The 14,075-nt window shown below is 48.7% G+C and overlaps 1 protein-coding gene and 1 long non-coding RNA gene across 3 annotated transcripts in view; both read left to right on the top strand.

The window, feature by feature from the left end:
- The first annotated feature begins 257 nt into the window (after positions 1-257).
- Positions 258-14,075, top strand: part of uvssa (UV-stimulated scaffold protein A) — a 31,931-nt gene continuing 18,113 nt past the window's right edge. The window contains exons 1-7 of one of the 2 annotated variants that reach the window (XM_038276067.1): positions 258-564; positions 664-817; positions 941-1,117; positions 3,081-3,201; positions 3,282-3,749; positions 3,824-3,933; positions 4,310-4,438. In XM_038276067.1, coding sequence (XP_038131995.1) covers positions 455-564; positions 664-817; positions 941-1,117; positions 3,081-3,201; positions 3,282-3,749; positions 3,824-3,933; positions 4,310-4,438 — 1,269 coding nt within the window. In that variant the 5' untranslated portion in view covers positions 258-454. The remainder of the gene's footprint in view (positions 565-663; positions 818-940; positions 1,118-3,080; positions 3,202-3,281; positions 3,750-3,823; positions 3,934-4,309; positions 4,439-14,075) is intronic. The other variant, XM_038276066.1, reaches the window with a different exon arrangement.
- Positions 11,822-14,015, top strand: LOC119777236. Its single transcript, XR_005279901.1, has 3 exons — positions 11,822-12,072; positions 12,345-12,712; positions 13,253-14,015. It is a non-coding gene; the product is annotated as an uncharacterized LOC119777236 (long non-coding RNA).

The raw sequence follows: 14,075 nt of genomic DNA, 5'->3' as shown, positions 1-14,075 counted from the left end.
TATTATATTTTTTTTGCATCTGGTTTTTCATTGTTCTTATGCTGGATGTGAAAGTCTATGTTCTGTAATGTCTTGATCCAGAATAAATCGCCTAAAAGAGTACTTCCTTCAAAATGTTTTTCTTTACCAGTGACTTCTGTTTAACTGCATTACCCCTCCTCACCAGCAGGAGGCAGTTAATCCTCCTAAAGCCGCTAAACCACTGAGAAGGAGCTGGGCACGTAAAGGAGGCTTTTATTCTGAAAGGCCCCACCGGAAGTTATTTTCTAGCGGAAGAAGATGGCGGCCTTGTTGTTCTTTATCTGCAGTTACGTCACAATGTGAAGGAGCAGGTTCGATGTTCTCTGTCTCTAGGCTTTAGTCCAAGATCAAAGAACATCAGAAGGTTCCAGGAGGCGCTGAGTGTTTCCGCTCTGCCCAAACTGGACCGGACCGAACCGAACCGGACTGAAGGATGGAGCTGCCTCAGAGGGAGCGGCTGTCTCAGCTGGTGGAGGAGCTGACCACATCTGGACAGCAGCAGCTCCACCAGGAGAAGATGAAGGAGCTGAAGAAGCTCTGCAGGTAGGAGTCTGCTTCAGCTTTAGGAGGAGGAGAGGGTGGAGCAGCTCCTCCACCTTCAGAGGGAATCATTGTCTCTGAGTGTCTCCTTCCTCCTGCCAGGCTGTCCACAGACTGCATAGACCATGTTTACCACTCAGTGATGACGCAGCTCAGCCAGGAGCACGCTGAGATCCGCCTGTCAGCCTTCCAGATCACCGGCGAGCTCTTCTCCAGATCCCATCACTTCCGCACGCTGCTGGTGGACAACTTCCAGGTACAACCCCCCCCCCCCACACACACTTCCAGGTAGACCCCCCCCCGACTAACAGGTAGAACCCCCTCCCCGCCCAGCTGAGTTCCTCCTTCCACTAAACTTCTCCTTCTCTGTGTGGATCAGGAGTTCCTGGAGCTGACGGTGGAGACGGACAGCGAGCAGCCCCTCCCTCCTCCTAAAGAGGTAGCCAGGAAGCTGAGGGCGCTGGCCATCCAGACCGTCCAATCCTGGCAGACCTCCTACGGCTCGGCCTATAAGAAGCTGGACCTGGGCTACCACTTCCTGAAGCGGGTGAAGAAGGTGAGCAGACTGATCTCAGATCTGCTGCGGTTCATCATCACCTGCTTCCTCCATGGAGGTTCTAGCTGTTGGATGGAGACCAGCTGGGTCTGAGGAGATAGATGGAGAACCTCAGCTGCAGCTCCACCTTCTCCACCCAAACTCTGGCTTAGTCTGCTTGGTGGAGCCATGATGCAGGTCTGGACTTTGACTAGGCCATAATGATGCCACCGCCGTGCTGCTACGTGGATACGTTGTATTGGGACTGAATCTGTTTAGAATAGAATAGAGTAGAAGAATAGAAAATCCCTTTATTGTCCCACAATGGGGAAATTCTGGTGTTTACAGCATGAAAAGTTAAAAGATAAACAATAAAATACTGTAAAGTGTTTTAACAATCTAAAACTGTAGAATAAATAACCAATATGCAGCTATGGACTTTTTTCCAGTAATGTGAAAATAGCAGCAACATCAGAGATGTTTAAAATGACAGCAGCAGGTTATTTAACTGACTGAGGTAGAAACTGCAGAATCAGCATGAATGGAAGAACTGATTGAGGTTACTGGGAACAGTGGTGGTTCTAGAGTCTTCCAGCTGCTGGGAGGAAGGATCAGTGATAACGCTCCCTGGTGCATTTAGGGTGCAGCAGTCTGTCACTGAAGGAGCTGTCCAGTTCAGCACCAGCTACGATCCGTCTGTTTCCCACTTCCTGCTCTGAGTCCAGAGGGCATCCAATCAGAGCTGTTCTTCCTGATCAGCTGATCCAGACGTTTCCTCTCAGCTACAGATGAGCCACTGCTCTAACAGACAGCTCCAGTTTACCTTCATCTTTGATGATGATGAATCGGTGTCGAAATTTCTGAAATTAATTGTGTTTACCCTTAATATAAGCAGGTAAATGAGATGTTTTACCTATTTTCACTTTCTAAATAGATAAAATTACTACATTTCTCAATAAAGTCAATCAATCAATAAAATGCACTTGAAATAAGAAAATTTAGTTATTTTTTCTTATTTTAAATGTAAATTGATTTCTTCCATTGGTAAAGTGTCTCACTAACGACCTCAATTCAAGAACAAATAAATTAGTTAGATTTCTATTTTTTGCAGTAGCCCTCATTGTAGCACTCGGTGGGCCCCTCATTGAGCCCCCAGACTCCCAGGAGCAGTGACTCCCAGGAGCAGTGACTCTCAGGAGCAGTGACTCTCAGGAGCAGTGACTCCCAGGAGCAGTGACTCTCAGGAGCAGTGACTCCCAGGAGCAGTGACTCTCAGGAGCAGTGACTCCCAGGAGCAGTGACTCTCAGGAGCAGTGACTCCCAGGAGCAGTGACTCCCAAGAGCAGTGACTCCCAGGAGCAGTGACTCCCAGGAGCAGTGACTCTCAGGAGCAGTGACTCTCAGGAGCAGTGACTCCCAGGAGCAGTGACTCTCAGGAGCAGTGACTCCCAGGAGCAGTGACTCTCAGGAGCAGTGACTCTCAGGAGCAGTGACTCTCAGGAGCAGTGACTCCCAGGAGCAGTGACTCCCAGGAGCAGTGACTCTCAGGAGCAGTGACTCCCAGGAGCAGTGACTCTCAGGAGCAGTGACTCTCAGGAGCAGTGACTCCCAGGAGCAGTGACTCTCAGGAGCAGTGACTCCCAGGAGCAGTGACTCTCAGGAGCAGTGACTCCCAGGAGCAGTGACTCTCAGGAGCAGTGACTCCCAGGAGCAGTGACTCTCAGGAGCAGTGACTCCCAGGAGCAGTGACTCTCAGGAGCAGTGACTCTCAGGAGCAGTGACTCCCAGGAGCAGTGACTCTCAGGAGCAGTGACTCTCAGGAGCAGTGACTCCCAGGAGCAGTGACTGTCTGGGTTTTGGTTGGATGATCTCCAGGTGCTGGGCTGTGATTGGTGGAGCTGCTGATGTTCTCAGATGTTTCAGGTTTAGCTTAGCTTCACCAGAACCTCCTGATCCTGATTCTGGGTCTAATGTTCTGGTTCAGGTGGACTTCCAGGACGCTGAGGCCCGGACGGTGGCAGAGAGGAGGAGGGAGGAGGAGAGACAGAGGAAGATGGAGCGGATCTACAGGGCCAGAGTGGAGGCAGCAGCCAAAGACATGGAAGGTACCGGATCAAAGGTTCTGAGGTCCAAATGGGTCAGCGGGGTCTGCAGTACCGTCTAACAGAGTTCTGCTTCTGTTCAGAATCCTACGGCGACATGGAGGCGGCGCTGACTGAGATGGAGTCCTGCATGAAGCTGCTGTTCCCTGAATTCAGCCTCTTCCTCCCAGACAGCAGCGGGCGGAGCGAGGAGGAGAAACCCTGCTGCAGCAGGAACCAGAACCCAGCAGGCCGAGGAGGCGCCATGATGGAGGAGAAGGAGAGAGACGCTGAGGAGAGAAGAGAGGAAGACGAGGGCAGGAAGAAGGAGGGAGGAGGAGGAGCAGAGGAAGACGAGGGCAGGAGGAAGGAGGGAGGAGGAGGAGCAGAGGAAGACGATGGCAGGATGAAGGAGGGAGGAGGAGGAGCAGAGGAAGACGAGGGCAGGAGGAAGGAGGGAGGAGGAGGAGCAGAGGAAAGCAGTGAGGAAGAGTCTGTTGATGAAGACTCGTTCATCAGGAGCTCCGGGCTCATCTCTCACACCTACAGCCTGGACGTCAGCCTCAGTCCTGGTGGGTTCTGATCCGATCAGAACATCTGGACCATCTGGACGCAGCTGATGTTTGTCTCTGTCTTCCTCCCTCAGTTGTTCGTCTGAAGGAGACGGAGGACAACGAGCCGCTGGTGTCCACCATGATGGAGCTCCACAGGCTGATCAGCAGCAGGCACCTCCCCGCCGTGCAGGGCTGGGTTCGGGTCAGTACACACGGGCCTCCCCTCAGGTCAGCCTTGCAAAGCTAACGTCAGAGTCCAGACCTTGATCCATCAGATCACCATGGCAACGCATGATGCTCACAGAAACTCCTTCTTCTGAAGGAGAGGGAGTTCTGCCAGAACCGACTCCTCTGACCCGGAAGTTTCAGCTGGAGAGCCGTTAAAGGTGGTTCTGCAAGAACTGATACAGTCAGAACCTGTAAACATGGCGCTGCCATGACAACGGCATCTATAAACAGTTGCCCTGGAAACCATTTTACCATCCACACCATGAAACAGAACCACTGCAGCCTCAGGACGGTTCTATAGTAACCGGGTGGGTGTTCTGCATCTTCATCATCTTCCTCATCCTCCGCAGGTCTTCACCAAGGCCCACGCCGAGCCACAGCTGCTGAGGAGAGCGCTGAGTCTGAAGAAGGCTCTAGAAGCTGCGCTGCAGAAACACCAGGACCTGCACATCGACTGCAAGAGCCGAGTCCGCAGAGTGGTGAGTTCCAACGCTGAGCCCGGAGAGTCCCACCCGAGTCACGCTCCACAGAACCCACAGCTTAGCATGTAGAAGCAGATTACATAGAAGCTGTTTCCCTCCAATTTTCTGCTCCTCGGCTTAATGGGTCGTGAAACCTCAGGTTCAGATCCAATGACCCGGTTAGACTCACCACTGAGAAGATGTGTTCTGGATGAAGGCTCTGGTCAAACCAGCTTCACTGCTTTAAAAAAATAAAAAATGGAAATCCCTTTATTGTCCCACGATTGGAGAAATTCCCTCTCTGCATTTAACCCCTCCCCTTGGGGAGCAGTGGGCTGCCACCATGCGGCGTTGGGGAGCAGTGTGGGGTTATAGGTCAGGCTCAGGGGCCCAGAGTGCAGGCTTCGGGGATGGAACCGATGGAACCACTAGGCCATCACTCCCCTCTCAGCTCTAAATTATACACATAACGGTTATTAATGTCGTTTATTGAAATATTTTCATTTAATTCATAATTGCTTATTTACTTAATTCACTGGTTAGTCAGAAATAAAGTTGTTTGTTGAAAAGTGACCAGCAGATGGCAGCAAACCACCACGAGACCTGAAGCAGCACAGAGCTGCAGCACACAGACTGTGCTCCAGTTCTTAGTGACATCACACAGTGACTGAGAGCCAACGTCACCCGGATCAGAACATTTCTGACTCGGATCAGAACATTTCTGACCCGAATCAGAACATTTCTGACTCGGATCAGAACATTTCTGACTCGGATCAGAACATTTCTGATCCGGGTTAGAACATTTCAGACCCGGATCAGAACATTTCTGACCCGAATCAGAACATTTCTAACCCGGATCAGAACATTTCTAACCCGGATCAGAACATTTCTGACTTGGATCAGAACATTTCTGATCCGGGTTAGAACATTTCAGACCCGGATCAGAACATTTCTGACCCGAATCAGAACATTTCTAACCCGGATCAGAACATTTCTAACCCGGATCAGAACATTTCAGACCCGGATCAGAACATGCAGATAGATTATGGTCCAGTGCTGAAGTTCTACACAGAGATTCAGCTTGTGCCGTTTATGGCTCCATTATGTTTGGAGAGAAGGACGATACTGAGAACAGAATCATGGCAACCATGCAGTTAAAGAAATCCGGGGAAGATGTCATCACCATAGATGAAGGTCTGCACTAGGGATGCACGACATAATCGGCCCCCTATCGGTATCGGCCAAAATCCCAATATGGTGCATCCCTAGTCTGCACAATAAATGGCGCTGGGCATGGCTGGAGGAGACGGGGCGAGATGGCGAGCCATTCAGCAGCTGGAACAGGAAGTTAGGTCAACCAGGCGCTTGCTTCTGCATGCTGTGCTCCAGGAGCGCTTATTTACGCAACCAGCGGCAAAAAGATGCTACGCAGACATGAGTTAGACCCTGGTCATCAGGCTGCTACATGTTTGCTGGGAGCTACAGTGACAGCTGGGTAATTTATAACCTGTTAAAGAAAACAATTAGCAGCAAAACTGGATATCAAAAAAGAAATGTGGTTCATGCAACTGGTACATATAGATGCACTGCATCTATGTGGTATTGGATTCTCAAAAGTCAAATTTCATATTCAATCATATAAATAAATAAATAAATATATATATATATATATATATATATATATATATATATATATATATATATATATATATATATATAAATATATATAAAATGTGGAAAAAGTTGAGGCTCAGGATTTTTTTTTTTGCTTTAATCCCTACATGCAGGGGCGGCTACATGCTGCTAGCTTAGCTACATGCGGGGGTGTCTCAGTCAGAGTTGGTAGCTTCAGTTCCTGCTCTGGTGGATCTGGGATTCTGTTTTCAGGCATTGGAGGCTCTGCAGTTGGGATGATTTATCCCCAATTTTAAATCTGGACAATTGTTTTGATACATAGCCATAGCAACCACTGAAACTCTATTTTTTACACCCTGGAGCAGCTCATTCAGATCTCTGCAGCTGAAATGATTCTTCAACAGCAGCTGGTTTTTAAAGGAGGTGCTGGTGGGGGGGTTGGCAGCAGGAACGCCAGAATATGTAATGCATCAGCTGCAGAGAGGGGAAACGAGGAGCATGTAGGAGGATGTTCCCATTTCTTTACCTCCGCAGCACTAATGGGCCCCACGGCTTCCAGCTGACGGGGGCATCATGGTGACTCTGTATCAAGCTCAGCATCACTCAGCCCTCGCCGGGTTCAGCTGCCTCCATTCTGAGGCGTCCCAAACAAAACCTCAGGGTCTGTGTTCCAGATGGCGTGTAGAAGTTTCCAGGTGTGAAGCAGAGGAAACATCAGAGGGATCCAGAGCAGGCTGATGGTTCTGCTGTTGCTCCATCAGAAATGGTTGCAAACTGCTTTATGCATGTGAATAATAGTGGCGTGTGAATCCATGTTTAGCTGCAGAGTGACAGTGACAGAGCGGCGGGCGTCTGGCGGCGCCTGGTTATCACTGTCAGGGACCAGTCTGCAGGCCCCGCTCTGCGATAACCACACAGCTCACAACCCCTTTATCATAATTAGCTTTTCCTTTTTAGCCTTTAAAGGCCTTCCATTACCGGGCCCATCTCCCTCGGCCCGCTGACACGCCACACGATTGCTTTCCCTGTCTCAGCGGGCCCCTCCATCCCGGGAGCCCAGAGATGGCGGCATTATGGATGCAGATAGAGGCGTGTTTATGGAACAGGAGAGACAGAGGCGCCAGAGGAGAGAGCGATCAGCGTCGGGTTCTTTGGTTCTGTTTTCATATTCATGGAGTCGTTTCATCCTAAAGGCTAGGCTAACTTTAGCTTCTGTGCGTTGCTCCGGTCCGGGTCAGCGCAGCGCTCTGATTCTGTCCCAGCATCATCAGACTCATCCGTCATGGAGGCCTCCACACGGCGCTGCGGGGAGCTGGACTCCTGGGCCGCTTCGGACGGACACAGGAACCATGTGGAGCAGAAAACCACCTTCAGTCATTTAGGCAAAGAGGTCAGCTTCCCTCTGCTGCACCAGGAAGCAGGTCGGTGTTGGAACCAGAGTAGATGGTCCTTCGTTTGGATCGTTGTCATGGAGACGTTTCAGATGAACCAATCCGTTCTGATGCGTCTCTGTCCAATGACTGTCATTATTATTTCAGCAAACATTTAATCCAGAGCTGGAGTCCAAACATTCGTCTTTATTCGACCAGATTGAATCCCCCTTAGACGCTTCCTGACATGAGCAGGTGTGTCCCTGCATGCGGACAGCCTTTAGTTGTGTATTCTGAGGCGGTGAGAAGTGGAACGGCGTGCCGGGGCAGGCGTTCGCCAGGCGCTGCTAACACAGACTGAGCAATGGATAAGCCCAGCTGACTTATTCCAACACATCTGTTTCTGAGGGCGTCTTCAGTCACTCTGGGCTCCATTCATACGGGCCAAGGCCTTGTTTACTGCTGATAACCCATCTTATCGCAGCACGATGGATGCGCTCGCTCCCTCTGCACTGGAGATAAACCAAGGGAGACTCTTCCTTTATTCCTCTGCTCCCTTCATTTCTGGGCTGGATACCACAGACAGGCTCTCCTGCTCCCTCTGCAGCCTTTACTTATTCTTCTCCCATTGTAATGAAACTTCGTTTGACCCAATTTATCCCTCATTTTATTTGCATATAATAGGAGATTATATAGTAAGCTGCTCAGTAGGGTATGGATTATTATAGTGATCGATATATCTATCAGGTTAATGTAAAAATAAATTCATGCACTAAACTAACATTTCTAAAAGAACCCGCTATAAATGAATGTTCATATAAATGCGTAAAAATGATGGAGTCGGCGGCTCAGAGTGACGCTGCAGATAAACAGCAAATCACAGACATGACGTGAAACTAAAGCCATTTCAAACGGCAACTGTCTGACTTTAAGAGACAATAAAAGAAATAAGTCAGTGATGGTGACTTTATTAGACCAGCAGAGGGAAAAATGATGGAGTCACTCATGGATAAAATGATCCAAAAAATGGGATGAGAAAAGTGTCCAAAATCTCAAATGAAACTTTCTCATTTCTGGAAGTAGTTTAATTAGAGCCATCAGAGCCCCATCAGCTACCGGACATTAGCAGGTCCTCTTCAGGTTCTCGTCTTTAGAAGTCTCATTGGACCAAAGTCCCAGGTTCATCATCACCCAGGGCAGATTGGAGATTCGTCGCTGAATGACTTTCTTCCAGTCGTCCTCAGTACACCATTGCTGCTCCTCAGCCCATTCTCACCTGTTTTTTCTGTTTAATGATGCCTTCCTTCAGCTTCCCTGGATGGAAATCCCATTTCCTTCAGGCGCTTTCTTACAGTTTAGTCACAGACGTTGAATCCAGTTTCCTCCCGTTCCGTCCTCATTTGTTTTCTTGTGCATTTTCAGTTTAAAAAAAAATGTATTGCTTAAAGTTTTCTGTCTTGACTCTTTGATGTCTTCCAGCCTTTAACAACCTTCCCATGTCCTTAGTGTTTGGTCCAGGTTTTAGACACACCCGACTGTGAACAACCAACATATTTTATTGTGTAAAGATTTCCCTCCTTGAAGGGTTTGATAATCCTCTCCTCTGTTTGTATCTCTGCTGTTGGAGCTGTGATTTCTGTCCGTCCGCCTGGTGCAGCAGCAGCTTTCCACGGTCCCATCACTTCTTTTTAGATGCAGACTAACCAGCAGGTGTTAGTTTAGGGGATGGATAATTCACGGCAGGATTCCATCATCTCTACCAGGGGGTCGTATCAAACATTTGCAGGTATTTTGGCCAGATGGTCGGGAAATGATTGACCTTTTCTGAAAGGTCACATCCAGAGATTCCACAGACCAACAGAAAGCAAAGCATCGTTAAACATCAGCTTTATTTCAGCGAATGCTTTGACATGGTTACTCTGGAGGAGCTGCAGAGCTCCAGCTCCCAGGTGTAGGTACCTGCTCAGTCAGATGTTTCCAGTTTCAGGGCCTACATCCCTTTTTTACATTCGGTTGGGTGCCATCTTCACGGCGAAGGAGAACGACTCTAATCACGCGCTTAGATCGTGGGTTCTAGTGGTCCAGTCAAAGTTCTGGTGTGTTGGACGTCATTAGAGATGATCTTTATAGAAGACGACTTTCAGTGATGCTGAGTTTAGGGTTTATCTTCCCTACAGAAATAGGACTAACCTTCTAGATGTTCAGAGCTGGTAGAGACGAGCTCTGATTGCTGTAGATCTACATACATTTGATTCAGGCTGGTTGGCTGAACCGCCTCGTGGGGGGGGCACTGGCAGCTGAAAGAGCAGCGTTCTTTAAAGATAATTATGATTTGAATGGAAATAGAGCTGCTGTGTTCAGATTATCCACATCCCAGTTTTTCTTTGAAGTTTTGCCAAAGCTGGTGTTAGTCGACCGCGTATGGGAAAGAGTGCAGTTTAAATAGTGACAAAGGTTCATGGGTGTGAAGACTTTTGAGATTTTCTGAGATATTTAAATAAGGAATAACAGGGCAGGGTGAGTTCATCATGGATTTTCTATCCAAACGCTGAGAGAAAGATCCATGGAGCGGCTCTGGAGTTTAGTTAGAGGAAAGAGTTTGAACTGTGGAGCCGAAGTGGATCAGAATAAAGACTCAGAACGGTAAGAGAGCCTCTGATAGGGGGAAAGAAACAGCCTCCAAATTGGAGCTGATGGATCCGCCGGGACCGTCCTGGGGGAGTCAGGGGGGGGAGACAGAGAGACCGGCTGGTTATCCTAACACCTCGGAGTCATTCTCAGGTTCCTCATCGCACTTCGGGCCCCAGGAGCCCAGTGGGGTCTCAGGACACTGAGGGACCTTTCAGGTGCGGCTCAGGACGCGCATGGCTCTGAAAAAGCCAAATGTCTGAGTGGCAGGCGGTGGCGGACGTATCATAACGACTGTTTTAATCACAGATAGAGACCGACTGGGGGGGCGGGGGGAAGCAGACAGTTGAGAATAGGCTCTTTGACAGGACAGGGTTTGGGAAGCTCCGAGCCGGCTAATAGACCTGCCACCATAGGTTAGTGGAATAAAGATGTCACCTTATACATCATAGAAGCTGACTGCTCCCCAGAGACAAAGGCTGCTTCAGTGGGTTTTAGGCAGAGAGGGGGTGGAGAGGAATAATGTGGAGGGAGACGTTCTGGAGAGGGAGGGCCAGGAGTGCAGAGCTTTTTCTCATTAGAGGGACGTCCCAGGGGATCTTTTCAAGGTAGTAATGAATAGAAGTGCAAGGTGGTAATAGAGATGTGGGATGTTGTGGCAAATCAAGCCCTGAATAGGTCAGCCTCCATGGGAAGCTTTAGGCCTAATTAGTTTGTAAATATGTTCAATTCAATCGCAGAGGGCAGATCTAGAATCTCATGGACAGAAGAAATAGGGAAAAATGCTGAGATGAGTTCATGGAGATCCAGAGGTAGACGCCAGGCGGACGGCGTGGTGTCCTGGAGGGTTCCTGCAATGGTGGCTGAAAAAATCCATTAATCACTTTTCTTTTCACACTCACTCACTCTCTCTCCCTTCTTCTCCTAATCCAGTCAGGGTGCCATGCAGGACTGGAATCCATAACCTTATTCCCAAATCTCACCCACATTTCCCAGCTCAAAGCTTTTTCTGGTGCAGTTTATGCTTCTAGGTTCTTGTTTCGTCTCCCGCCACTGGCCTTCATGGACAGGATCTTAATACAAAACACTTTAAACTAAATAAGTTGTTTTTCTTCAAAGATACTTGAATTGAGGAGGTTAGTGAGACACTTTGTTAATGGAGCAAGACAATTTACATTGAAAATAAAAAAAGCAACTGGATTGTCTTTAGGGCTGAAATAATTTATCAGATTAATCAATTACTGAAATAATCATTAACTAATTGAGTAATCAATTAATCGATAACTAGACTATCTTTATCTGACAGAGTGACCCACTTAGAGTAGGGATTATAACAGTACGGTAGAAAAATATGTAAAAATTTTGCGTTTAAGATTAAAAAATGATTTATCTTCTCGATAAGCTCTATAATCCTGAACTGTTCAAGTGGAAAAGTTAGTTTCACCTGGTTTCATTTTATAAAAATCTTTAAAGAGCCTTTGGTTTTCCCATTATTAATCATAAATCGATTTGGAAAATAAGCGCATGTTGCAGCCCTAATTGTCTTATAATGAGTGAATTCTATCTAATGATCTCATTTTAAAGGTAAAACTCATTCCATTAGCAGATCATCTGATTTACCTGCTGAAATTAAGGCCAAATATACTTAATTTAAGAAATTTTTTTTCTTATTTCTGGATCATTTTTGCAGTGCAGTCTGTTTGGGTTGGGAATTTCTAGAAAGCATTAACTAAGACTCCTGGATAGGTGTGGAAGTGGGAGTCCCAGACTAACAGTCTTTAGATCTGGATAGGTGTGGAAGTGGGGTCCCAGAGCGACAGACTATAGGTGTGGATAGGTGTGGAAGTGGGAGTCCTAGAGCGACAGACTATAGGTGTGGATAGGTGTGGAAGTGGGAGTCCTAGAGTGACAGACTTGAGTGTGGATAGGTGTGGAAGTGGGAGTCCTAGAGTGACAGACTTGAGTGTGGATAGGTGTGGAAGTGGGAGTCCCAGAGCGACAGACTATAGGTGTGGATAGGTGTGGAAGTGGGAGTCCCAGAGCGACAGACTTTAGGTGTGGATAGGTGTGGAAGTGGGAGTCCTAGAGTGACAGACTTGAGTGTGGATAGGTGTGGAAGTGGGAGTCCTATAGTGACAGACTTGAGTGTGGATAGGTGTGGAAGTGGGAGTCCCAGAGCGACAGACTATAGGTGTGGATAGGTGTGGAAGTGGGAGTCCTAGAGTGACAGACTTGAGTGTGGATAGGTGTGGAAGTGGGAGTCCTATAGTGACAGACTTGAGTGTGGATAGGTGTGGAAGTGGGAGTCCCAGAGCGACAGACTATAGGTGTGGATAGGTGTGGAAGTGGGAGTCCCAGAGCGACAGACTTTAGGTGTGGATAGGTGTGGAAGTGGGAGTCCCAGAGCAACAGACTATAGGTGTGGATAGGTGTGGAAGTGGGAGTCCCAGATCGACAGACTTTAGGTGTGGATAGGTGTGGAAGTGGGAATCCCAGAGCGACAGACTATAGGTGTGGATAGGTGTGGAAGTGGGAGTTCTAGAGCGACAGACTATAGGTGTGGATAGGTGTGGAAGTGGGAGTCCTAGAGCGACAGACTATAGGTGTGGATAGGTGTGGAAGTGGGAGTCCCAGAGCAACAGACTATAGGTGTGGATAGGTGTGGAAGTGGGAGTCCTAGAGCGACAGACTTGAGTGTGGATAGGTGTGGAAGTGGGAGTCCTAGAGCGACAGACTTGAGTGTGGATAGGTGTGGAAGTGGGGTCCCAGAGCGACAGACTTGAGTGTGGATAGGTGTGGAAGTGGGAGTCCTAGAGTGACAGACTTGAGTGTGGATAGGTGTGGAAGTGGGAGTCCTAGAGCGACAGACTTGAGTGTGGATAGGTGTGGAAGTGGGAGTCCTAGAGCGACAGACTTGAGTGTGGATAGGTGTGGAAGTGGGAGTCCTAGAGTGACAGACTTGAGTGTGGATAGGTGTGGAAGTGGGAGTCCTAGAGCGACAGACTTGAGTGTGGATAGGTGTGGAAGTGGGAGTCCTAGAGCGACAGACTTGAGTGTGGATAGGTGTGGAAGTGGGAGTCCCAGAGCGACAGACTATAGGTGTGGATAGGTGTGGAAGTGGGAGTCCTAGAGTGACAGACTTGAGTGTGGATAGGTGTGGAAGTGGGAGTCCTATAGTGACAGACTTGAGTGTGGATAGGTGTGGAAGTGGGAGTCCCAGAGCGACAGACTATAGGTGTGGATAGGTGTGGAAGTGGGAGTCCCAGAGCGACAGACTTTAGGTGTGGATAGGTGTGGAAGTGGGAGTCCCAGAGCAACAGACTATAGGTGTGGATAGGTGTGGAAGTGGGAGTCCCAGATCGACAGACTTTAGGTGTGGATAGGTGTGGAAGTGGGAATCCCAGAGCGACAGACTATAGGTGTGGATAGGTGTGGAAGTGGGAGTTCTAGAGCGACAGACTATAGGTGTGGATAGGTGTGGAAGTGGGAGTCCTAGAGCGACAGACTATAGGTGTGGATAGGTGTGGAAGTGGGAGTCCCAGAGCAACAGACTATAGGTGTGGATAGGTGTGGAAGTGGGAGTCCTAGAGCGACAGACTTGAGTGTGGATAGGTGTGGAAGTGGGAGTCCTAGAGCGACAGACTTGAGTGTGGATAGGTGTGGAAGTGGGGTCCCAGAGCGACAGACTTGAGTGTGGATAGGTGTGGAAGTGGGAGTCCTAGAGTGACAGACTTGAGTGTGGATAGGTGTGGAAGTGGGAGTCCTAGAGCGACAGACTTGAGTGTGGATAGGTGTGGAAGTGGGAGTCCTAGAGCGACAGACTTGAGTGTGGATAGGTGTGGAAGTGGGAGTCCTAGAGTGACAGACTTGAGTGTGGATAGGTGTGGAAGTGGGAGTCCTAGAGCGACAGACTTGAGTGTGGATAGGTGTGGAAGTGGGAGTCCTAGAGCGACAGACTTGAGTGTGGATAGGTGTGGAAGTGGGAGTCCTAGAGTGACAGACTTGAGTGTGGATAGGTGTGG

The sequence above is a fragment of the Cyprinodon tularosa genome, unplaced genomic scaffold, assembly GCF_016077235.1.
Source record: "Cyprinodon tularosa strain WSP-4 unplaced genomic scaffold, ASM1607723v1 ctg992, whole genome shotgun sequence".
NCBI classification, from domain to species: domain Eukaryota; kingdom Metazoa; phylum Chordata; class Actinopteri; order Cyprinodontiformes; family Cyprinodontidae; genus Cyprinodon; species Cyprinodon tularosa.
This window is presented reverse-complemented; position numbering and strand designations above follow the sequence as displayed.